The sequence below is a fragment of the Jatropha curcas genome, chromosome 1 (genome assembly GCF_041381405.1).
Source record: "Jatropha curcas cultivar XTBG-Jc1 chromosome 1, XTBG_Jcur_1.0, whole genome shotgun sequence".
Taxonomy (NCBI): domain Eukaryota; kingdom Viridiplantae; phylum Streptophyta; class Magnoliopsida; order Malpighiales; family Euphorbiaceae; genus Jatropha; species Jatropha curcas.
The window spans coordinates 26,176,801-26,204,198 of record NC_143151.1 but is presented as its reverse complement, the minus strand read 5'-3'; the positions used below and the strand labels follow the sequence as shown (position 1 = coordinate 26,204,198).

Genomic DNA, 27,398 nt, shown 5'->3' with positions numbered 1-27,398 from the left:
TTAGTCTGCTTTCTATTTTCCAAAGTAGACATGGCCACGGTTTCAGAATCGTCTGTTCCAATTCCAAAAAATTTAGAATCGAAATTGAATCAAAAATTGACGGTTTTGGTTTCGGTTTGAAACCGAACGGTTCTTGTTTCGGTTCCGACTTTGATTTCTTAACGGTTCCAAAATTGATGGTTCCGATCGGCTCTCCGACTGGTTCTTGGAACTGTCTGTTCACGGTTCCAAAAATGGTGGAACCGAAATCGAACAGTAGGTCACCGGTTCCGATTTTGGTTCGGACCGATTTCGATTTCGATTCCCACCGATTCGTAACCGTAATTTGGCCACCCCTATTCCAAAGCCACAATATCCCCTGAACTATCAACTAAATCCTTAACCATAGAAATAGATAACCGGTGTTTTGTTAAATAGACAATGGAGGAGGTAGACCAGTGGTAGGCTTGTGCTGCGCTTTGGGCGAAAATTTAGGGTAGAGAGCAAAAAGAATGAATTTCGAGAGAGTTTTTTTTTTTTTTTTTTTAAAGGGTGTTTTTGGGTTAAGTTAACCCAAGGATAGTCTGTGGATTCCATGATAATTTTATTTTAATCTAAATTCTGGTCCCATTTTAAAATTAGGTTGCCAATAACTCTCTCTCTCTATATATATATATTTCAAAATAAGGGTCCCAAGATACAAAGATCAATTCTGAGAGATTTTACAAAAAATCGTAAGTTGAAAGTGTTTTGTAGGTTTAGCCATAATCAATAGCAGTTTTATCTTTGGTTCGTCAATGAAATTTGATTCAATTTGATTTTGTATTTAGATTGACATTTTGTTTGGAAATTAGAGAAAGGGAAATAATGGAGAAAAGTAGCTGAGGAATTATGGAGAAATCATTAGAAAAATTTTGAATCTTAGAGGTAGTTTTAATTGTACCCTAAATTCAACTTTATTCTTTTACTACCCTGAATTTAAATTTTAGTTACAATAACAACCTAATTTCAAATTATACCTGATTTAATAAATAAAATATTATTTTCATTAGATCTACATGATCAGGTTAATTTAAAACTCACAATTTGACAACACCCTAACTAATGTTGGCTAGAAATGTTTTTTCAAATTCATAAAAGCCAAGTAAAATATTAAATTTTAGTTAGTTATAAGCATAAAATATTAGTTTGAATTTTTGTTTTACCATTCTTAAGCATGAAATTTTAATTAGGTTTATTGAAATTATTTTTAAGTTAGATTTCTCATAAAAATAGGTTTTATTCATTACGATATAATTTTATTTTTAGGGAATGGTTACTTGTTGTCAATATTATATAAACAAATAAAAAGTATTTTGTTTTAAAATGAATATATTGTTTTTTTATTTTAATATTGGTACAATTTGAAAATAATATTTGTTTATTAAATTGGGTACAATTGAATAAATAAATATTATTTTGTATTTTAATATTGGGTACAATTTGAAATTAGGGTGTTATTGTAACTAAAATTAAAGTTTAGGGTAGTAGGAGAAGAAAGTTAGATTTAGGGTTCAATTAAAACTACCTGCAAAGTTTGAAATTTTTTTAATGGTAGCCAGGAATTATCAATTTTTTTTCTGTAATTATTTTTCCCCCTTGCATTTGGATGAAGTAAAAAAAAAAAAAAAATTACTTTCTTTTGTTTAAAAATGGTAAAATTTTAGAGAAAATAAAATATTATTATTAGAAATCGACAATTATGACTTTATTTGTTTTTAAACAATGAAAAGTGATTCTAATTGTTTTTTAATATAATAAAAATAAGTGAAATTTTTATTTTTCAAATATTTTCACTCCAAATTAGAGAGATTCAAAACAAATGGATTTGGATGGAAAATAAGTGAAATATTACCTCGTTCGATATTTTCCTTTCCTTTTCCAAATAAGATAAAATACATTTCTCTGAATATTATTTGCAGTTATTTTCCTTCCTTCAAAAAAAATAAAAAATTCCATCCGAACCGATAGAAATATACCATTGACTATGTAAATGTAATAGTACATTTTTTTGTGTTATTTCTTTAAACAATTATTTTTATGTATTTAATTGGAGATTTGCTTAAATGAATATATTTTTTCAGCATATTTTATAATAACGGTGTTAGTACATTTTGTATGTATCTAACTGGACCAAATAGAGAACGGTTATTTTATACTGACTATGAAAACATACTCTCTCGAACATTAGAAATAAGATTTATGTTATTAATCTTGATTTAATTAATACGAGCAAATATGTGCTTTAATTCATTAAAGAGTGAGTTTCATTTATCGGGACAATAATTCTCGGTGAAAAAAACAACTTGTATTTGTGAAATACTAATTAATAATAGAATTAAATTTTTTGGTTTAGAGAATGATGAAGCATTTTAAGTTAGCTTAAAAGGTTTCATTGTGCAAATCCTGCAGGTGGATTTTTAATCCGACACATAAAATAAGTTAAGCGATAATCCAAAAAATTAAAATTGTTATGTAAATAAATTATCAGTGATTTATTTTATTTGATAAGCATATATAATCTTTACATGGGAAACATAAATTATTATGTTATAGAAAGTTAAATTAATAAAGAGTTGAATTGTGAATTTTTGGTGGAATGATTTATGATTAATTATAATAAGAATATATTGGTCCTGTATGAATTCTTATTATAATTTATAGCCTTATTAATTTATTGATGTGGTCCTTTTTATGCCTTAATTATTTGAATCTTATGTGGCCTATGTATTTTAAATAATCAATAGATTAATTTGTTGATTAATATTTTATTTATTAATTTTAATTAAAAAAATGGATAATCTATTTTATTTAAAATATTAATCGCGTGGGTAACAGAATGATGAATCTTATCGTTTGCTTCCCACGCGGATAAGAGAGATTATTGATTTTTGAATACGCGTTGTTATTTTGAGATAATAGAGTATTTAGAAAAAAAAAAACATAGTTCACTCTCGAGAAACAGACATACTGTTTTTTTCTGCACACTCAAAAAAATAGAATTCATAAAATCAATTAAAGTTACACAGGATAAGAATGTAGAGTGACTTGAAGAATTCTTGAAAGAACTCTGGTAAGCGATTTTGCACTACAACATATTAATTCTTATGTGATTTATGTTTTAATTTGTTTTCGTGATCCTGGGTTGTTTCCTTTACTTAATTCTCAACTCCCACCACAAATAATGGATGAAAGTTTAAAATAGATGAGCACTGAGGGTTTAATTAGGAATCATTTGGGAGGATGGGTGATTGGTTTTGCTTTTCATATTGGCAAAACTATTAATGTTAAGAGTTGTACTATGAGATATTTTTGTTGGAATAAGATTGAAAATATCACACGGTTATTCGGATGCTCTTATTGAAAATGATAATTTAATGACTGAGACTATGATTAATGGTTTGATGGCTCTTTTCTGGTTCAGTTAAAGCGTTATAGGTATTTTAAACTTACTCATATCTTTTGAAAAGTGAATTTTAGTTCTGATTGAATTTACGTATTTTGAATGATCCTCCTTTGGATTTGTTATCTTTACTTTCTTCTAATTCTAGAGATGTTCTTTTTCCTCGGTCTAATAATGGCTAGTTGAGCCATAATTCTATTCTACCAAAAAAATATTTAAAGGGGGTTTGGCATATATATATATATATATACACCGTTAATGAAAAGAGAGAATAGGATAAAAGTAATTAGGGAGTCGAACAGACCTTTTTTGGGGAAGAGGGACTTGAATCCTCACGAGATATATATATATATATATAAGTGAGTTTGTTTCAGTCACATTAAAAATTGCATCTGGACAAATCAATATATTAACAATAAATGGCTAACGAAATCGTTGTTATATAAGGTTAAGGTTAGGAAATTCCTTTTTTTTTTTTTTTTCCTTTTTAAATATGTTTCAGACAAGGAGGAGAAATAATACCTTTGCTTTGTCACAAGGACACGAAGGAACATGGAGAGAAAAGCTCTAATGTAGTCTGCTCCTGCACATTGTCTTGTTCCTCCACCAAAAGGAGTGAAATTCTTGGATATTGTTTGTGAATCCAAGTCCTATGATTAATAAATCAATCCCAAAATCAAATTTCAAATATCAATTTCGTCCTTTTAATGTCCTTGAGCAAAATGATTAAGGATTATGGTAAACAAGAGAAATGGCATAATCTGATTAAAAGTTCAGTAGTAAAATAAAGAAAGAAAGAAAGAACTATCAAATAGCTTAATTAATTACCTTCCAACGCCATGGATTAAACTCAAGTGGATCTTTGTAGATCTCAGGGTTCATATGGCGAGCAGAAGTGAGAACCATTATTGTCCAACCAGCAGGAATTGTATATCCTTTTCGTAAAAAAAAAAAAAAAGAAAATTATTACAACCTTGAACAAGATTTTAATTAATTTCAATAAGAAAATAAAAGATTTAGAACAAGAAGAACATGCCTTTGTAATGAATATCTCTTAGTGTTATTCTCAACAATCCAGGAGCAACGTTTGCTATCCTAAGTGTTTCATTGATGACCTATCAAAATAAGATATTTTTTATCTATCTATTGTATGCTTTGATCAACTAAATCAGACAAAAATCACCTGAAGGGTAAAAGTCATTCATTTATAATCATCCCATGTAATTGAGGAATCTGAGCCTTTTCCTTTCTTGTTTTTGAGAATTTCCTCATGCTCAGCCTATGCTAAATTTAATAATTATTGTTAGTACTTGGTTATTACAATTCATCATAAATTTATAATTAAGATTATTGTTAGTATATTTCTTACTGTCAGCTCTTCTATTACTGATGGTTGTGCTGAAAGGAACTTGAAAAGTTATGTTATGGTTATTGGAATTGACTCAGAAATAGCAAATAAAGCCACAAACTGAATTTGAATTATGAAATCTTCTGTTATGAAATTCTCTTTCTCCATATCCCAACATTTGTTTCATCACATCTTCTTCGCTCTTCTTAGTAGAGTGTCTTCTTTCTCTTAGCACATTCTTTAACAATTTTATCACCTTCTTCCTTTCCTAGTCATACACCATACAAACTATGTCAATTTGCAATCAAATTAAACATTCACATTAATAACAACTCAAGTCTCTCCTAATTATTTATTTCAGAAGTAGGGGAAGGCTACATACATTAACCCTCCGTAGAACCAACGAACTTGAGATTTTGTGCACTCGTTCACTATTTTTCTTTTTAATTTTATTTCAAAAATTTGAATTACCTCTAGATTTTGATGGTATGCAGTACCGGGAATATTAAGTGATGCGGAGCAACTTGCACTTCAATATATGGATAATTTAGATCACTACAGACCAAAGAAACAAAGGCACGGCCGTGCCATATCCAGCAGGCCAGTGCCAGCCTTTGGAAGTCCAGGATGCAAGGCATGCCCGTGTCACAACCAGCACGCCCGTGCTAGCTCCTGGAAGTCCAAGCACACCCGTGTCATACCAAGCACGCCCGTGCCGTTGCCGAGGAGTCCAGTTACATTTCGAGTGCCAGCATGCCCGTGTCACAATCAGCACGCCCGTGTTAGCTCCTGGAAGTCCAAGCATGCCCGTGTCATACCAAGCACACCCGTGCCACCGACCTTACTAGGGTTTATGACCCGTACGACTTTTGTGTTATTTTAGGTTTTTTATAAGACTAGCCTAAACCTATAAATAGACCCCTTTGTATCTTTAGAAGGCATTCAATCTTTGATTATTATTCATATCAATAAACTTCTTTGAGAGTTTAATTCGTTATTTTATTCATCATATCAAACATCATTGATCGAAACTCCTGACGGAGTATAATCGTTGTTTCCATTCACGTAACCGTTCTGCGTCATTAAGTGGAAATCACACAAAACTTTCTGCAAATTTTGCAAATCTTCCACTCATATTGTATGGTGATTTTCCAGCCTCATTGTGGGTCCTGAATGTGTATGGTACAACCCAAGAGGGGGGGTGAATTGGGTTTTCTAAAAATTGAAATAAATTTTAGAAATTCTAAACAAGAATTAGATTTCTAAGTGCAGCGGAAAACACACAGAACTTTGTAAGAGTAGAATATGGATTAGAATCTCTTCACAATGTTCTAATTTCAGATATAGAAAGTCTGTGCAAAGTGCAGCTATTGATTAGAACAGCTTCACACTAACTTGTACAATGTCAGAGCTTCTTTATGAAGGAAAGTTATCGAACTTAGAACTTCCTCATAAAGTTTACAAAACCATATAACACTATGTGAAAGATAGTTATTAAAATTCAGAACTTCTTCACAGAGCCTTAATCAAATGTTAAACTAACTTTATGATGGAGAGTTATCAGGATTAGAACATCCTCATAAAATTTAGAAAACAAAATAGAAACCTAAACAGTGAATTATACTGGAAATAGAACAACAGTTAGATCATTGTATATTCACTATATTAGAATACCAGAGTTCTGACGTTTAGAATAGATGAGACTTATTGCCGTTTTAGAACATCTGAATTATTAACAATTTCAGCGTTTCTAAAAAATTAAACAAGAGTGTAAAAGAGACAGTATCAACCAAACTACAGAAATAAAGAGATCAACACCGAGAGTTATAGTGGTTCGGCACTAACTCGCCTACATCCACTCCCCAAGACTCATCTTGACATCCTCCACTAAGCTATCTCTTTTAAAGGGTAAGAGACATACCAAGAGTACAAAGTAATAGATCAAAAACCTAAATCTACTCTTTTGTCCCACTAGATTTTCCAAAGGTTCTAGTTAACCTCAACCCTTTCTGTTTTTGGTAGAGTATAGAAAACTCGATTCAAGACATTACTATCTCACACATGGAGAAGGTCGCTTGATAACCTCTATCTCAATAGCTTCTAACCTAAGCTATTACACTCAAAAGTTTAACAAATAAAGAGCCTGTCTACTATAGAATATAGATTCTAAATAGACAGAAAGAAACGCCTATATAAGCACAGGAAAAACAATTTTATCAGATTAGAAGATCGATTAGAACACATAATTGTTTTTCAAAAAGAAATTGTAAAAAAAATTCTTTTCACTTTAAATATTGAAAACGTTAAGTGTAGAGATGAAAAGAAAATGGGGGTAGAGTAAGTTTTGAGAGAAAATGATTCGTTCAATGAGAGAGAGTGCTCTTAAAACAAATACTCTTACTTCACCAAATGTTTAAGGCGTGATCGTTCCTTTATATAGGAAACAAAGGAGCTGTCGCTTTTTGGAAAGAGATCAGAATATCTTCTTTCCTTGTTTAGAAGATCTGAAAATCTTTGTTACCAAAAATTATTTTATCCTTTTTGGTAAGAGAATAAAACCGGATTTTCACTTTCCTTTAGAAAAGATTTTCGACAACATTTATTTTTGGAGAAAAATTATTTGCGGAAAGATGCACTTACCAAAACCAAAAGAGATTTTCCTTCATTTTTAAGGTAAGAGAATAACTTTAAAACACTCTAGATCTTGCAAAAATATATTTCCGAAAAGGTGAATGATTTTATTAGCAAAAACATTAGAGAAGAAATCTCTTTAGTTTTAGGAAAATAAATCTTTTCGATTTGAAGGAATATTTTCGAAAATAGATTATTTTGAAGAAAACTAATTTTCCGAAAAATATTTTTGAGAGACAAAAGGATTTTTGTGCTCATATTTGGAATTTCTCTCTATCCTACAAAGTATTCCTAAATACCTAGCTACTAGGTCTTCGAACTCTTCACACTCAAAGTAGGATTTGCCTTGTATGATTTTCTTTCCAAAGAAATTCTGCATAAAAATAAAATTAGCACAAATAACATAATTTTAAATTTATTTATTTTGTATTAATCATCAAAATCCGAGATTAAAAATTGACCTTTGAGCCAACACTCATAACCAAAGAGAAACTTGGCAGTAAAATCACAAACTACCTGCAATAACCCAGAAAAAGAAAAGTTAGAAGAAACGACCTAATTTTATTTTATGCAACTAATTAATAGCCTGTAGAGCTTGGAATTTACAGCTGAAGCGGCTTGTCTGACTTCAATAGTTGGTTGTTTACACCATGACTGTAAACTTATATGAACTAAATCTGGCATTTGATGAAGCAGTTTTTCTTTTAGCCTCTCAGCACCAAAATGAGTCAAGAGAAGACCTCTTAAATACTTATGAATAAAACCAGTCGCCCCACCAGTTCTTGATTCACCATCTAGCACAAACAAGTTAGAAAATGTGTCCATATACCATAATTCTATCGATCTTGACTAAAGATGTAATGGTTGAGTTCAGGATCTGCTGTAAATACAATCGGTCTACCCGCCACATTACTTCGAAATATAGGACCGTACCTGAAAGAATTTTTAATTCTTTTAAATATTGTTATAATTGTAATGTACTGAAATCCAAGAAAGTAGATTGTTTTACCTCTGGATTCTCTTTCTGATAAAAGGATGCAGATCAAGAGAATAGCGAGGAAGTAGCAGCTGAAGAGTCTCCCCAAGAAGAGGCAATCCCATGGAACCGAGAGGAAGAATACCATTGCATTTCGGGTTCCTCCATTTGTTAATCCAATAAGTTAAGCATATAGTAAAGAAAGCTACAAAGAGCAACTCAGTCATCAACATTTCCGTAAGTATAAACCTTGTTTTGTGATTGTGGTAAATATATATAAATAATCATGCCAAGAGTTCTTTTCATGAATTTTGAACTGAACCTCTCCACGCTTCCTTATCTTCATGTATAAAGTTGTCCTAACAAACGGCATAATCATGGATCAGGCATTTATAAGGGAGAATTACTATTTAGTCCCTTAGTTTTTGTCAAATATACTACTTCGACCTTAATTTTTCTGGAATACATTTTTACACCCTTACTCTTAATTCCGTTCAACGTGTCCTTTAGCGCACGTGTAACTGGAAAAAATTAAAATAAAAAAAGAAAAAACAACTATCGAACTTAAAGAAAGCCCAACAAAAGAACCAAAGACAAGATCCAGACTTTTTTTCTGAGCTTAAACAACTATAAATATTCTGAAGTCAAACTGCATTTAGCATTTGATAACAAGAAAATAAATTGGTATTTAACTACTGGGAGAGTATTATTCTCTTAAGGAAAAATTATAATTATGCCTTTATGTTTTGTTGAAATTAATTACTTTATCCTTGTATTTTTTAAAGTACACTACCATATTTTTATGTTCTAAATCCATTATACCAAGTAATCCTTCCGTCCATTTTTCCATCCTTTTTGCACGTTCAAAGAACAAGTCAATATGGATTATGATGGTTAAAAGAGCAAAATTAAATATGTGTCAAAACTACCACTGAGACTTCAGCTTTCACGAATGGTTTGGATTTAACCTTTATGAACGATTAGGATCTGATTTGGAAAATAAAACATGGAGTAATTTCAAAGCAATTGTGTTGCTGCTTTCTGGATTGATAGTATTTTCAAACTTCTTCAAACCAAAGGACTTTCTAATAGGAGGTGCAGGAGATTTCTTTTGCGTTTATGATTTGATGGTGTTTTGAGGACACGCAACAGTTTGTAGGAATAGTTGTCCCATTCGTCATCAGAGATTTCATCGAAACCTCACGTCATCTTTTTATATTTATATACATAGGCATACTGTGACTCAATTGTAGTTGCAGAAGTGAGCAAGCGAGAGTGTAAGAAAGGAAAAGTTAAGAAGAGTGAGCGATGGAGGAAGAAAACTCTAAATAAGGTTACGACAACAACGAAATCAAAAGAGGAACAAGTAGCAACCATAAAATAAATAAAATAAAACTACAAAGAAAAGAACAAAAGAGCAAAATCTAGAATAATGAATAGCAAGAAGAAGAAGAAAAAATTATAAAGGAATTGAACTGACTTTGGCCAAGTCAGCCATGCATGGTTTTGTTTTTAGAGATAGTGAGTTACAACAATAGACTGTAGATCCAAGAAAATCGTTTTTGTCATTATAGCTTTATAGAAGATTTGTGATGATGGATTTTGAAGGTTTTGAGATTTGAAAATTTCTTGATGTCAGCTGTAATTGATGATCAAAAAGGAAAATGAATGTAAAAATTGAGTTTCTAATAAGATTATGGTTATTTTGATGGTTAGGTTGCAAGATTTTGAGATAACTCAATTTTCAGGCCACCACCAATGATGGTGACTGTCAGGCAAGCACAAGAGGTAGAATAAGGGTTTGAAAATTAACTGATTTTGTCTTTTACTTGGGGTCTTAAATGTCATTTTATAGTCATTTAACATTTAAAAGTGTATTTAATTTCGACAAAATATAGGAGTATGATTATATTTTTTCCTTCTTTTAATAGTATAATTATAATCATAGAGTATTCAAGAGCAAATAGATTATAATGTCTCGTGTATTTCTATCGTGCGTAAAGATTGTCAAATTTCCATCTATGGTTCCTCAATCTTAGCCATCTTATTCACGAAATCATTAGATTTTACTAAAAAACAAATAGAGGTTGGTAAAATATATCTGAAACTTAAAATCAGGCAGAGAAAGACCCTTGTGAGGTTTGTAAAGGAGCTTTCGTTGAAAAGACCCATTCTTTATTTTTGGTTTTTAGTTGTGTCTTCTCTACCTCTATCCAACGAGCTCTATAACTGATGAATTAAAGTCGATTTCCTGAACAAAACATCAAATCTGGAAGTTTAATTTCTTCACCTTTTCTCATCTATCATAACAACAAAATATGCATGTAATTTACTATTTATTTTAATTAAATTCAGTTGCATTTTAGGTACGAAAATTGGAATAAAATCTCATTTTTATGATATTTCTCTCTTCTATTGACTTATTCTTTGAGCAACATCAATACTTTTGTTCTCAAGCAAAAATGGATCTATTAATGGTCAAATGGAGAATCTCATCAATGAAAATAAGAAGGCTCTTGAAGTTAACCCATTTGAAGCCCAAAGAATGCCTAAGCTCAGAAGAAGTAGCCAGCTGAAAGCCCAAGAAACATTCAGCCCTAATCTGGACACCTGCAACAATATGCGAAATGATCATTTGACAGATCATTTAGACTTATACTACACCGTTTTAGAGGAGCAATGTATCTGGTTTTGGAGGCAACTCACTTTGCATGATTTTATCAATTCTTTTCTAGGGATTTGGCGATGCAAATCAGAAAATAAGTGCAAGTAGATACAAGTGGCCCAACCCTAAAGCAAGAACTAGAGAACTATATAAAGAATCAGATGTGAAACTTGACGAGTTGGACTCTTTTGGCAATTCTTTGTGCCGCACGTGCGAAAACAGAGAGAAAGTGAGAGCCAATCAAAAGGAGAGGAGAGTAACACAAAAAGAGACAGTAGCCACTAGTGTTATTACAACACAAAAGAGAGAGCAAAGAGATAGGAGCTATTTTACAAGTTTTGGACGTAGGATTCAGAAGCCAACAAAACAAAGCATACCCAAAGTTTGTTTTTATTATGCCTCTTATTTCTTTTATGTCATTTATTTTGGTTGAAATATTTGCAATAATGAACGGCTAAAAAATCCAAACCTAGTTATGGGAATTTTCTATTAGTTTAAAATGTAAACTTTAATAGTTTGATTTATATTTAAATGCCTAAAATTTTTTGATTTAATATGTTTCAACTTAACGCTTATGAACGTGTTAGGTCTCATATTTGCACGATCTTAGATTTACTTGTTAGATTGATAAATTAATAAGTAGATTGGATCCCACATATTAAACCTAGAATTTTAGAGCTAGAGATAGACTAAGTTCTTTGAGGGTAAAAAGAATTAACACCGGCTTAATAAATTTTAATCACATTATGCTATGAGAGCAAATATCATATGATTTTTAACATTCCATTAAAACTTGAGATATGAATTTGTATACCTTAGGTTAGTTCTCCTTCAAGAATGGGTATAATCACGTTTTAATCATGTTATGCTATGAGAGTAGTTGTCATGTGGTTTTGACGGTCTGTTTAAACTAGAGAGGGGAACTTGGACAATTCAAACCAATTGTACATGATTTACACTGGAGCTAATAGATATCTCATAACTAGATTGTCTCAACCCTTTGATTGCTTAAATTTAACTTTTGATCGTCTCCACTTGCTATTTTTAATTTGTTTTTATTTAATTCAATTTGCAACTTAGTTTAATCATTCCTACTATATCCAGCCTTCTTAATAATTGTTAAATTTTAAAATTAATAGTCTATTTCTCAATTTTTTTGGGACAATAATTTTTTTTACTAATTGTACGACCTGTGAGCTTGAGGAGCACAATTCAAGTCGCATCAATCTAATCGCTCTTTTTATCTTCACGATGAAAATTAGAGGCCATCAACAAAAGACCCACACGAGAGAAAGATAAAGGAAATGGAGAGGATGATTTCAATTCAAAGGTCCTAAATCAACATTTTTTTTTACTTTGATTTTAATTTTTTTAATTTTGATTTTGCTGACTAAACACCATCTCAGTTTATGATTTTCTTTATATTAGGGTATTTTTGTCTTTTGATAGTAATTTAACAGCAAAACCCATTAAAATTGAATGGAAGGATAAGCAATTACAAAGAGACAAAAATTAAAGACGTTGTAATATATTTGAAAAAAATAAGGACCAAGTAGTGTATTTGACCTAAATTAAGGGATTAAATAGTAATTCTCTCAGTTTATAATTTGGGACTCAATTCACTGCTCTATAATAATAATAATAATAATATTTGTTGGTTGTTAGTAAAATGTGAAACGGCATGTTAAAGATGATTCATTTTTTGAACTTGCTTTTCACGTTATTTGCACTACATACTTGTGACCTAATTTTCCATATAATGTTTTACGTATGATACATTATACGTATTCTATATTACTACAAATTTTAGAAACCAATATTAATTTTATCATGCAACTCTTCAAACTTGAGTTCAAATGTAGTTCCTTACTGTTGTAATAATATATTACTAATGATATTTTATCCTAATAATGCAAATAGTTTAACCTTATTACAAATCCTAATCTTTTTTTATAAAATAAAAAATAGAAAAAAATAGTTTCAACATAGGATTCCTAATATTTCTAAAGATATTCTTATTTAATTTTTTAAGAAATATTAGAATTTCCAATAAAATTAAAATTTTCATAATATTAAATTTCTAAAGATATTATTACATCATTTTGTAAAAATATTAAGATTCTCCGATTGAATTAAAATATTTCTCTTCCCTAATTGAGTTGAGATATTACTAATTGAGTTGGATAAATCAGTAAATTAACAATAAATGAGTAAACGAAATCGTTGTTATATAAGGTCAAGGTTAAGTAATACCTTCTTAATTTTTTCTTTTTAAATATGTTTCAGAAAAGCATTAAACATTCAACTTGCTGAGTATAAAATATTTTCGTCTTGGATTCATTAAATTTTAATTTCCTCATATTTTATTTTAAATATATCTATATATATGTATAAAATACATGAAATTTTGCAGATTTGTATAATTATAATTAATGCTTCTCATACAACTTAATATGGATGCCATCTTCAATTCTCAATATAGGACCCCTACAAATCTTCCCTTCCTTGACATTTTTCCACCTATCATTATTCAAATACAGAATTAATTAATTAGCGATATCTCATAATATTAAGAATATATATATGTAGTTAATTAGTTAATCTGAATTAATGAAAGATTAGGCATAGACAAGGAGGAGAAATATACCTGTACTTTGTGACGAGGACATGAAGGAACATAGAGATAAAAGCTCTACTGTATTCTGCTCCTGCACATTGTCTTGTTCCTCCACCAAAAGGAGTAAAATTCTTTGATATTGTTTGAGAATCCAAGTCCTATAATTAATCAATCATTATCCCAAAATCAAATTTCAAATATCAATTTCTTCCTTTTATTCTCCTTCAAGAAAATAATTAAGGATTATGGTAAACAATGGAAATGGCATAATCTGCAAAGTTCAGTAGTAAAATAAAGAAGAAAGAAATAACTGTCAAATAGCTTAATTAATTACCTTCCAACGCCATGGATTAAACTCGACTGGATCTTTGTAGATCTCAGGGTTCATATGGCGAGAAGAAGTGAGAACCATTATTGTCCAACCAGCAGGAATTGTATATCCTTTTCATAAAAAAATATATATATATTAAAAAAATATTAAAATAAGCTTGAACAAGGTTTTCATTAATTTCAATTAATAAGAAAATAAAAGATTTAGAATAAGAAAAACATACCTTTGTAATGAATATCTCTTAGTGTTCTTCTCAACAATCCAGGAGCAACATTTGCTATCCTAAGTGTTTCATTGATGACCTATCAATTATTCCACATGCCGATAAGATATTTTTGTATCTATCTATATATTGTATGCTTTAATTAACTAACTTAAACAAAAATCACCTGAAGGGTAAAAGTCATTGATTTATAATCTTCCCATGTAATTGAAGAATCTAACCCTTTTTCTTTTTTATTTTTGAGAATTTCCTCATGCTCAGCCTGTGCAAAATTTAATAATTATTGTTAATATTTGGTTATTAGAATTCATCATATATAATTAAGATTATTGTTAGTGTACGTCTTACTGTCAGCTCTTCTACTACAGATGGTTGGGCTGAAAGGAACTTGACAAGTAATGCTATTGTCATTGGAATTGACTCAGAAATAGCAAACAAAGCCCCAAAGAGAATTTGAATTATGAAATCATCTGTTATGAAATTCTCTTTTTCCATATCATCCAATATTTGTTTCAGCACATCTTCTTCACTCTTCTTAGTAGAGTTTCGTCTTTCTCTTAGCACATTCTTTAACAATTTCATCACCTTCTCCCGGTCCTAGTCATAACCAAACAAACTATGTTAATTTGCAATCAAATTAAACTTTCACATCATTATAACTCGAGTCTATCCTAATTATTTATTTCAAAAGTAATTAGATGAGATACTTTATGCACTATGCACTAGTTCACTATCTTTTTTTAAAAAATATATTATTTCAAAAAAATCTGAATTACCTCTAGACTTTGGTGGTATGCAGTACCGGGAATATTAAGTGGAAATGACACAAGACTTTCTGCAAATTTTGCAAATCTTTCGCTCATATTGAATGGTGATTTTTCAGCCTCATAACCAAAGAGAAACTTGGCGCTAAAATCACAAATTACCTGCAATAACCCAGAAAAAGAAAATTAGCACAAACCCTTATTTATTTTATGTAACTAATAGCCTGCAGAGCTTGGAATTTACAGCTGAAGCAGCATGTTTGACTTCAATGGTTGGTTGTTTACACCATGACTGTAAAGTTGTATGAATTAATTCTTGTATTTGATGAAGCAGTTTATCTTTTAGCCTCTCAGCACCAAAATGAGTCAAGAAAAGACCTCTCATATACTTATGAATATAACCAGTTGCCCCAGTAGGTCTTGATTCACCATCTAGCACAAACAAGTTAGAAAATGTGTCCATATACCATAATTCTACTAATCTTCTTTCTTGAATAAAGATGTAATGATTGAGTTCAGGATCTGCAGTAAATACAATTGGTCTACCCGCCACATTACTTCGAAATATAGGACCATACCTGAAAGAATTTTCAATTGCTTAAAATATTTTTATAATGAAGGTCTACTGAAATTCAAGAAAGGAGATTGTTTTACCTCTGGATTCTCTTTCTGATGAAAGGATGCAGATCAAGAGAATAGCGAGGAATTAGCAGCTGAAGAGTCTCTCCAAGAAGAGGCAATCCCATGGAACCAGGAGGAAGAACACCATTGCATTTTGGGTTCCTCCATCTGTTAATCCAATAAGTTAAGAATATAATAAAGAAAGCTCCAAAGAGCAACTCAGTCATCAACATTTCTATAAGTGATAAACCTTGTTTTGTGATTCTAGCTAAACAAATATAAATAGCTCTTTTCATGAATTTGAACTGAACCTCTCCACTTATATAGGCTTCCTTAATTTCATGAATATAGTTATCGTAACAAATGGCATAATCATGCGTCCGGCATTTATAAGGGAAATCTACTATTTAGTCCCTCAATTTAGGTCAAATCTACTACTTCATCCTTACTTTTTCTAAAATACATTTTTACATTCTTAACTTATAATTTTATCCCTCTGTCCAATTTTAATGTATTTTGCCATGAGTCAAAGTGAAAAAACAGGCCAGTGGAGAGAGGAAGATTTTTAATGACCAAAATGTCCCTTAGCACATGTGTAACTGAAAACTAAGAAGATAAAAAAGAAAAAACAACAACTAAATTGAACTTAAATAAAACCAAATAACAGAACCGAAAACGAAGATGCAAACTTTTTTGAAGTCGATTTTCTAAACGAAACATCAAATTTGAAAGTTTAATTTCTTCACCTTTTCTCATCTAATCGCTTTTTTTTATCTTCGTTATGGAAATTAGAAGCTATCAACAAAAGACCCACAAGAGAGAGATAAAGGAAACGAAGAGGATGATTTCGATTCAAAGATCCTAACAACATTTTTTTTTTTTTTTTTACTTTGATTTTAACATTTTGATTTTGATTTTGCTAACTCTGGTAATAGTTTCTATCTATTGCCTTCAATTTTGACAAACACGATCTTCAATTTGGAGAAGATCAGTTTATGGTTTTCTTCATATTAGGGTATTTTTGTCTTTTGATAGTAATTTAATAGTAAAAATCCATAAAAATTGAATAGAAATTAGAAATATAATAAAAATTAGAAATATAATAAAGTATTTTGAAAAAGCGAGGATGAAGTAGTATATTAACCTAAATTAAGGGATTAAATAATAATTCTCCCCCATTTATAATTTGGGCTTCAACCGACTGTTTTATAATAATAATATTTGTTGGTTGTTAGAAAAATGTGAAGCAGCATGTTAAAGATGATTAGTTTTTTGAACTTGCTTTTCACGTTATTTGCACTACATACTTGTGACCTAATTTTTCATATAATGTTTTATTTATGATACATTATAAGTATTCTATATTACTACAAATTTTAGACACTAATATTAATTTTATCATGCAACTCTTCAAACTTGAGTTTAAATTTTATCTCTTGCTGTTATAATAACAAATTATACTAATGATATTTTATACTAATAATGCAAATAGTTAACCCTATTACCAATCCTAATCTTTTTTTATAAAACAAAAAATAGAAAAAAAATAGTTTCAACATAGGATTCATAATTATCCTACTATTTCTAAAGATATTGTTATTTAATTTTTTAAGAAATATTAGAATTTCCAATTAAATTAAAATTGTCATAATAATAAATTTCTAAAGATATTATTACATTATTTTGTAAAAATATTAAGATTCCCTAATTGAATCAAAATATTTATCTTCCCTAATTGAGTTAAAATTATTTTATTTATCTTTTTTATGAAATATATTAAGATTCTTAATTTGATTTTAAATATTATGTTTTCAAGCTGAGTTTAAATTTAATATTATTAATTAAGAATATAAATCTGTCTTTTTTTTAGATACCTGTTCTTTTTTTTTTTGTGGGTAAACAACTGGTACTTAAGACCCTATTATCAAGAACCACCTAATTCAGCTCAGAGTTTAGTTACAGTTAAGACTTTTCGCCCCTCCCTGCAAGTGTGTTTAGTGGGATCGAATCCGAAAGTTCTTTCAACCTGCGTTGCAAACTGAGTCAGAACCCGTAAATTAGATATTTGTTCGTTAGTGTTATAATAACTAATTACGAAGGATAAAAAAAATCTAAAGGATCCACATACCAATTCTCCACTTAATAAATGTAAAAAGAATAATAAATATCTCATTATAAGAATTGATATTTAACTTGCAATCCTTAAAAGAAGTAGTATGGATAAACTAGTCGTTAGTTCGCGCGCTGGTATTCATATATTACTTGATAATTATTATGATTGAAATACTTTGAAATGTTTTTAATTTGTAAGTTATATTGAAAATTTTTTATCAATAATAATAATTAACTTTATAAATCTATGATTATTTTGAATTAAAATAATTATTGATTTAATATTTTATATACATATTCAATATAGTAGGAATAATTTCAAAAGTCAATTTGATATATTTTTTTTTTTTCATAACAATGCAAACAGATCACGGTTGTAAATTTGAAATAAATTTGAATTTTAGTTTTAAACGAAAAACTATACAAATCAAGCAAGGTATCAATTAGCAGCGCAAGTGATTGAACAACAGCTTGGAACTCAGCATAATATTTACCAAAATCCCTCACAAAGCTGTCCCATTATCCAATGATAATTGATCTAAGGTAGTCAATACTTGTAATGGGTGATACCATATTATCTTCTTAGTAATTGAAATCCATCGAATAATTACCGTTGATAAAAGCACAATAAAGAAAAAATTAAAAAAAAAAAATGGGAAAAGTAGAAGAAAGAAGAAAGGAAAAACATATGTAAGGTTTCACAAAAATTAGCATTTTTTTTTAGGAAAAACATACCAAATTTCATCAAAGGAAGTTATTGCCTAATACAAATGGAGAAATAGAGATAGCAACCTCCTCAATCCAGACTTGATCAATTAAAGTAAGAAAAAAAAAAAAAAACTGACTGAGCAATGAAAATCAGCTACCTTATTCCTTTCTCGATAAATATGGAGAACACAAAAAATAATTAAATTAAGATGAAATCAGTAAGGTATTAATAATGCGGGTGCCCAAATCAGTTCGAGTCACCTTCTTGTTCTTCAAACTGTTAACTAGGGGAAGATAATCCGATTCAAGAATAATGTTACCATGAACAGTAGCTCTATTTGATCATGTTCAAAATGAGTAGAAACTGTCAAAATCAGGAACAAACAGAATCAGCAGTAGTAACTGTAAGGTTTAGATAGAGTAGTATTATATGAATTGTAATCTGTACATTTTTAATAAAAGATGTTTTGCATTTATACAAGTTACAAGAGTATTTTTGAATAAGATATAAGGATTAAAAACCATACTAACAGATATACTAAGAATATAGTTATACAAAATGATAAACCTAAACACTCCCCCCTCAAGTTGAGTGGGAGCACAAATACGACGCTTGCTGTAGTGAAATGAGAACGAAGCTTGAGCCAACAGCTTAGTCATGATGTCAGCTATTTGATCTGAACTTTTGCCAAAACGAACCTAAACCAATCCGAGCTTGAGTTGATCCGAATAAAATGGTAATCAATTTCCACACGCTTGGTTCGAGCATGAAAAACAAGATTGGAACAAGGATAACTGCACTTATATTATCACACCATAAAGTCTTCGAAAGAGAAGTGGTACAACCGAGTTAACGAAGAAGAATTGTTAGCCACATTATTTCCGTAGTTGTATTGGCCAATGCTTTGTACTCACTTTTGGTTGAAGATCTAGCAACTGTGGGCAGGGGCGAAGCCACGTTGATGAGAGGATGGACAATTGCCGCCCCCCCCAAATCAAAAAAATTTTTCAAAAAATAGCTTACCTTAGCGTTGATGAAACTCTAGCCTTTTAGCAAATTACAACAAACCTTCACCACTTTGTCCCCCATAACTTATACATTTAAGTATTTGCCCCCTAAATTTAAACCCTATCTTTGCCCCCGACTGTGGGTTGCTTGTTGGAAGACCAAGACATAAGATTACTACCCCAATAAATAACATAACCATTTGTAGACCGCCTGTCATCAGGGCATCCTGCCTAATCACCATCGGAGTAGAGCTAAAAATTGGATTTTTGGGACAATACAGATCCATGAGAAGAGGTTGCATGAAGATAGTGCAATAGATGTTTGCAAGCCTGCTGATGAACATCTGTTGTGCAGTGCATGAAATACTTGTGACCTAAACTATATTGAACGAGAGTTGGCCCCAAACATCAGAAAAAATAAATTTCAAAAGGACTTGAACCAGTGTGCTCTTTAGATGCTAAAGATACACGATATGTTTTCCTAATCAACAACTAGAACATGGACTCAAAGCAGAAGAAGAAATTGAAATTTGTTTATTTTTAACCAATGAAGATAATTTTTTAACATTAGGGTGTCCAAGTCCACAATGTCACTCATCAATAGAAGGAGAGGTGGTATAGCAGTGCCAGTCATCAATAGAAGGAGAGGTGATAGCAGTGAAAGCCTTAGGCAAGGCTAGTCGTAAAGTGTAGACACCATCTAGATCCTCACTTAGGTCTTGCAGCAACATTCTCTTGGTTGTTTGGTTCTTTATAACAAAATGATTTGGCTAGAATTCAAAAAAGCAGGAATTGTCAATAGCTAATTTTTGGACAAATAATAAATTTTCTTAATATCAGGAACACATAAAATTTTATTCAATCAAAAAGAACCAGTAGAGTTAGGAAGTATGTAGTTGCCTGTATGAAAAATGTGCAAACCCTTGTCCATTGCCAACATACAGTTGTTTAAACATGTGTATTCATTTATGGTAGTCATAGCGTGAGGGGTCAGAGTCATACGATAATTTGCAGTCGTGTCAAGAAACCAATTTGGCATAGCAGCAGTGGAGACATTTGCAACAACATGAGAAAATTGAGCATTGGAGCGCTAAAAATTATTGGAATTGTTCCCTTGCTCATGATTGTACCGGCAACAACAACTCAATGTCGTGTGATAATATTGTTATTGAATTATGTATTCTATATTTATTTGTTTTGAATTATGTGCTATGTTTTGGAAGTATTCTCATTAAGAATTTCATCATAATTTATTATTTCAGTTTGATAAACCTGCAATCCCCAAATTCAAACCAAATTTGATAAACGAATAGTAAGTAATAATTGCAGTATTCACCAACTATATTCAAAGAAATCCAATTAGATTACATACCTGTGATATGATTCAAAGAGGTTGCTATGTATGAATGTTGAAGAGGAATAGTAAAGAGTATCCTTTTGGCCCAAAGCCATAGTCAATGTTACTTCTTTTTTTTTTCTTCTTTTCATTCTGGCACTGTTGCACTTGTGTTTTCTTTTTTTTTCTTTTTTTTTTTTCCCTTGCGACTTGAGTTTTCTTTCCTTCTTTTTTTTAATGTTTTGGCGTTGCTGCACTTGTGTGTTCTCTTTTTTACTTTCCTATGTTTTTGTGCTACTATGAGTTTTCTTTTTTTTTTTTTTTTTCCCTTTTATAATGTTTTAAATTAGTGGCTTAAAAAAATCCTCTTTAGTTAGACTATATTTGTTATGGGTCCCTCCAACATGTGGGATCCATACACATTTGAAAAGAAAAAAAAGAAAGAAGAGATTCAAACGTGTGGGACCCACACACGTTTGAATAAAGAAAAAAATAAAAGACGTTTTTGTTATTGTTTTGGTGGCAGTCAAATAGGACGGTGCCAAACAAAGAAAAAAAAAGGAAAAAAAGGGAAAAGTGGACGCGTGATTAACGCGTCCACTGCGTCCTCAAAGCGTACAAAAACAAAACATAAAACAAAGATTATAATTTTAGGAAAGAGTTCCTAAAATTGGGAAAGAGAGAAAATAGTGAGGATTGTAATTTTTAGGGTGTTTTTGTTTAAACACTTAGAGTGTCACTATTTTTGTAATCTCTTTTGTACCTACTATTTTTAGTAGAAGAATTATTCGGAGTTTTTGTCCCGTGGATGTAACCCATAACAGTTGAAGGGTGAACCACGTAAATTTTGGTGTTCTTATTTTTCATCTGGGATTTACGGTGATTATTTAATTTTTACCGTGATTATTATTTCTGGTGGATTCAATCGTCAATATTCAATATTTAATTATTGGAGGTATATGTGGTAATAGTAATTTTATTTTACTTTTACCACCGGTATTTTTCCGCGGGCCCCACTCAGGATCAGTTAGAATCCCAACAACTGGTATCAGAGCCTTTGGTTGGTAAATTCTGTCAAAGTTACTATTCACATGAATAGTGAATTTCGTGAATAGTGAAATTTTGTCAGATTCAGAATTTAACATGGCTAACGACAGGGCAATGATCAAATTGACGGATTTGAATTATTCAATGTGGAAATCCAGAATGGAGGACTACCTGAATTGTAAAGATCTGTACGATCCAATTGAAGGTGACAGTGCAAAGCCGGAAGAAATGAAAGAAAGGCAGTGGGAGAAATTAAAAAAGCAGACATTGGGTACAATACGCCAATGGATAGATGCTAGCCTGTACAACCATGTGAGAAATGAAAAAGATCCCCAAGTTCTCTAGAAGAAATTAGAGAATATGTATGAGGCTACAAATGCTCAAGGAAAAGTTTTCATGATGCGTAAAGTCATGAACTTGAAGCTGTCAGAGGGACGATCAATTACACAACACCTGAACGATTTTGAAGGACTCGTAACTGAGTTAGCAGTTAGCGGTATGTCCTTAGAAGATGAGATGCAAGCATGCCTACTGTTGGGATCTCTACCGGATAGCTGGGATACTCTTGTGGTATCATTGAGTAACTCAGCTCCAAATAGTGTGGTAACGATGTCTATGGTAAAGAATAGACTACTTAATGAAGAACTACGAAGAAGAGATGTTGCAAGTACCAGTTCACAAGCCCTTGTCACAGAGAATAGGGCCCGGAGCAAGAGTAGAGGTCCAAAGCATGTAAACTCAGGTGGTAGATCCAAGTCCAGAGAAATGAGAAAGTGTTACCGTTGCGGTAAGGAGGGTCATCTCAAAAGAAATTGCCGTTTACTCAAACAGGATAATACAGACCGAAGACAAGAGAATGACATAAATACATCTGCTACAGTCTCAGGAGAAGATGGTGAGGTGACTTTAGTCACTCATGATGCAGATTGTTGTCATGCTGGAGATACAGATACCGAATGGATAGTAGACTCCAGTGCTTCATACCACTGTGTTCCAAAAAAGGAATACTTTTCCACTTATAAAGCAGGAGACTTTGGCACTATTAAAATGGGACATAATAGTGTCTCGCAAGTGGTGGGAATCGGTGATATCTGCATAAAGACAAGTGTCGGGTGCACATTAACACTTAAAAATGTGCGACATATTTCTGATCTTCGGTTGAACCTGTTGTCTGTGAGTGTACTGGACAAGGAAGGCTATCACCATCATACAGGTGGCAGTAATTGGAAACTCACCAAAGGGTCTTTGGTGGTGGCGAGAGGAAAATTATGTTGCTCGCTGTATAAGACGCACGCAACAATATGTGCGAGTCAACTGAATACAGTTGAAGATGATGTTTCACCAAATTTGTGGCATAGGCGGCTGGCGCATGTTAGTGAGAAAGGGTTGAATATGTTGGCTAAGAAGTCCCTCATACCATTAGCCAAAGGTAAAATAAACCCTTGTGATCATTGTTTATTTGGGAAGCAACATCGGGTCTCTTTTTTGAAAAGCTCTAGAAGGAGAGACAACAAGTTGGAGTTGGTACACTCTGACGTATGTGGTCCCATGGAGGTAGAATCACTTGGAGGAAGTAGGTATTTTCTTGCCTTCATTGATGATTTCTCACGAAAACATGGATATATTTGTTGCGCACAAAAGACCAAGTATTCAAGCACTTTCAGCAATTCCATGCTATGGTGGAAAGGGAGACTGGAGTGGTCTTTGAAGTGTTTGCGCACGGATAATGGTGGTGAGTATATCTCTAAGGAGTTTAGAGATTATTGTAGTCAGCACGGTATCAGGCATGAAAAGACAGTTCCTGGTACGCCTCAACACAACAGCGTTGTTGAACGGATGAATCGCACCATTATTGAGAAAGTCAGATCCATGCTCAAAATGGCCAACTTACCTAAGCCATTTTGGGGAGAAGCTGTCAATACTGCTGTTTACCTAATCAACCGACTACCTTCAGCACCATTGGATTTTGATATCCCGGAGAAGGTCTGGACATGTAGAAATATTTCATACTCTCATCTGAGGGTATTTGGCTGCAAGGTATTCATGCATGTTCCGAAGGAGCAGAGATCAAAGCTTGATGACAAGTCAGTTCCCTGCACTTTTGTTGGTTATGGAGACGAAGAGTTTGGCTACAGGTTATGGGACCCAGTGAAAAGAAAGTTGTTTGGAGCCGAGGAGTAGTATTCCACGAGAATGAGATCGTGGTAGATACAACTTGTGAAGACTCCACAAGTAATGGTGTTGTTGATATTACACTATGAAGCATTCCTACAGATGATGCCACAGGAGGAGTAATGTCAGAATCAGAACAAGAAGAAGAAGAAGAGCCAGTCATAGGGGATCAAGAAACAATTGTAGATGATAACAGTGGTGCAGAGGGTGTTGAGCAGGGGGAGCCGGAGAACCCCATTCCACCAGAAGGAGTTGAACCTCAGTTAAGAAGGTCAACCAGAGAACGCCAACCATCTACAAGGTACCCTAGTTCTGATTACATTTTGATTACTAATGAGGGGGAGCCAGAGAGCTTCCAAGATGTGCAATCTTGCAAAGACAGAGATTGCTGGACAAAGGCCATGCAAGAAGAGATGAATTCTTTGAAAAAGAATGACACGTATGAGCTGGTGAAACTTCCAAAAGGGAAGAGAACACTCAAGAATAAATGGGTGTACAAACTGAAGAAAGATGATGGTAACCTAGTGAGATACAAAGCTCGATTGGTCGTCAAAGGCTTTACTCAAAATTAAAGGTATTGACTTTGATGAGATTTTTTCACCAGTTGTGAAAATGAGTTCTATTCAAGTTGTGCTAGGTTTAGTAGCCAGTTTGAATCTTGAGTTGGAGCAGCTTGATGTAAAGACCGCATTCTTGCATGGGGATCTAGAGGAAGAAATCTATATGGAACAACCAGAAGGTTTCAAGGTCAAGGGAAAAGAGGACATGGTTTGTCGCTTGAAGAAGAGCTTGTACGGGTTGAAACAAGCACCGCGACAGTGGTATAAAAAGTTTGATTCTTTCATGGTGAATCAAGGATACAAAAGGACAGATGCAGATCCTTGTGTATATGTTTAGAAATTTCCTGATGGTAAATTTATCATCCTTCTCTTATATGTTGATGATATGCTAATCGTTGGACCAGATGTACACATGATTAGCAAGTTAAAGATTGATTTGTCAAAAGCATTTGACATGAAGGATTTGGGATCGGCAAGACGAATTCTCGGAATAGAGATTAATCGAGACAAAAAGTCCTGCAGGTTATGGTTATCACAGGAAAAATATATTGAACGAGTTCTAGAGAGGTTCAATATGAAGAATGCTAAACCAGTTAGCACTCCGCTTGCCGCTCACTTCAAGTTGAGTAAGAAATCCTACCCATCAACAAAGAAAGAAAAAGGAGATATGTCAAATGTTTTATATTCTTCAGCGGTCGGAAGTTTAATGTACGCAATGGTGTGTACAAGACCAGATATCGCTCATGCAGTTGGCATTGTGAGTCGATTTCTGTCAAATCCCCAGAAGACACATTGGAAAGCAGTGAAGTGCATCTTCAAATACCTGAGAGGAACTTCAAAGTTATGTTTAACTTTTGGAGGTGAAAAGCTGCACTTGTTGGTTACACAGATGCAGATATGGCCGGTGATCTTAATGAAAGAAAATCTACATTAGGATACCTATTTACATTCTCAGGGGGAGCTATTTCATGGCAGTCAAGATTACAAAAATGTGTTTCGTTATCAACGACTGAAGCAGAGTACGTTGCAGCAACGGAAGCAGGAAAGGAAATGCTTTGGTTAAAGCGATTCTTTCAAGAATTGGGTGTGCAACATGAAGAATATATAGTTTATTGTGATAGTCAAAGTGTGTTAGACTTGAGCAAAAATACTATGTATCATGCACGGACGAAGCACATTGATGTAAGATATCATTGGCTCAGACTTGCCATTGAAGAGAAGCAGTTTCAGTTGCAAAAGATCCACACGGACAGAAATGCTGCAGATATATTAACAAAGGTCGTTTCGAATGAGAAGTTCGAGTTATGTGTCAAAGCAGTAGGGATGGAGAGTCCCACCATGTAGTCGGGAGGGGGAGAATTGTTGTGAGGTCCCTCCAACATGTGGGACCCACACACATTTGAAAAGAAAAAAAAAAGAAAGAAGAGATTCAAACGTGTGGGACCCACACACGTTTGAATGAAGAAAAAAATAAAACACGTTTTTGTTTTGGTGGCAGTCAAAGAGGACGGTGCCAAACAAAGAAAAAAAAAAGGAAAAAAAGGGAAAAGTGGACGCGTGATTAACGCGTCCACTGCGTCCCCTTCTCCTTTTTATAGGAGAAGGATTTTCACTTCAAAACGTACAAAAACAAAACATAAAACAAAGATTATAATTTTAGGAAAGGGTTTCTAAAATTGGGAAAGAGAGAAAATAGTGAGGATTGTAATTTTTAGGGTGTTTTTATTTAAACACTTAGAGTGCCACTATTTTTGTAATCTCTTTTGTACCTACTATTTTTAGTAGAAGAATTATTCGGAGTTTTTGTCCCGTGGACGTAGCCCATAACAGTTGAAGGGTGAACCACGTAAATCTTAGTGTTCTTATTTTTCATCTGGGATTTACGATAATTATTTAATTTTTATCGTGATTATTATTTCTGGTGGATTCGATCATCAATATTCAATATTTAATTATTGGAGGTATATGTGGTAATAGTAATTTTATTTTACTTTTACCACTGGTATTTTTCCGCGAGCCCCACTCGGGATCAGTTAGAACCCAACAATATTTATTGCAAAACCCTATTGTTTAAAAGAAATAAATTATTAAAATTCCTTCTTAAATTAAAATTGTCCCCTAAGTTTAATTGAAATATGAGCAAGACATCATAATAAACTCAAATTGTCCCTTTGTGTCTTGTTATCATAAAAAAAGGACAATTTTTAAAATTGTCTCCTAATCACAATGGATTATGACTTTTGGAGACAAATAATATTCATTGTTCCCAATTATCGTCCCCTTTTATCACTTTTTTTTGTAGTGTTAGTAGATATTGAGATACAAAAATACCATATTTTTTTAACTCTTGCAACTCGATATGAAGCTGCAATTTTGAGAGATAGAACCAAAAGCATTTGGCAAGCTAATCCATACAGTAAAGAAAGAATCAATACCAATAATAAGGGGAAAGACTTGTTCAGATAGTGAAGAAAGAAGCCAAGATTGAAGCATTTGATCCTTTTTGAACCATGCTTCATAATTAGGATTAGGAACCTGAATATTGAGATCTGTAGGAGAAGCAATGTTTTTAGAAGGAGGAAGTTATGTGCCATCTATATAGCCATGAAGATTCTGATAATTCAAAACGGGAGTGAACTGAGTTTTTGATGAGAGATAATTTTTTGCAATTGAGTTTGATAAAAAAAAAAAAAAAAGAATGGGATGCAGTCATGGTGGGCGTGGAGAGGGAAGAAGAAGAAGGAATGAGTGCCATTAGAAGAAATATGGGTTAGATGAGAGGCTCTGATACCATGTAAAGTTTAAATACAATAGAATGATTTGAATTGTAATCTGTATATTTTTTGTAATGGAGGTTT

The 27,398-nt window shown here is 32.3% G+C and overlaps 1 protein-coding gene across 1 annotated transcript; it reads right to left on the bottom strand.

The window, feature by feature from the left end:
• Positions 1-13,381: 13,381 nt before the first annotated feature.
• Positions 13,382-15,897, bottom strand: LOC105641792 (cucurbitadienol 11-hydroxylase). Its single transcript, XM_012226393.2, has 9 exons — positions 15,631-15,897; positions 15,221-15,554; positions 14,989-15,138; positions 14,561-14,809; positions 14,379-14,474; positions 14,213-14,291; positions 13,993-14,099; positions 13,689-13,816; positions 13,382-13,561 (listed from the first exon to the last, which is right to left on the bottom strand). Exons 1-9 carry the CDS (start codon positions 15,891-15,893, stop codon positions 13,471-13,473), a joined length of 1,497 nt encoding a protein of 498 aa, XP_012081783.2. The 5' UTR covers positions 15,894-15,897; the 3' UTR covers positions 13,382-13,470.
• Between the last annotated feature and the right edge of the window lie 11,501 nt (positions 15,898-27,398).

Bases quoted from the DNA above. Each gene is read 5' to 3' on its own strand.
- LOC105641792 (XM_012226393.2), bottom strand. From the start codon at position 15,893: ATGAAAAGAGCTATTTATATTTGTTTAGCTAGAATCACAAAACAAGGT. The intron at 15,139-15,220 runs GTAAATTCCAAG...GGGTTATTGCAG, and splicing joins TCAAACATGCTGCTTCAGCT to GTAATTTGTGATTTTAGCGC. The intron at 14,475-14,560 runs GTAAGACGTACA...AATTTTGCACAG, and splicing joins CTGTAGTAGAAGAGCTGACA to GCTGAGCATGAGGAAATTCT.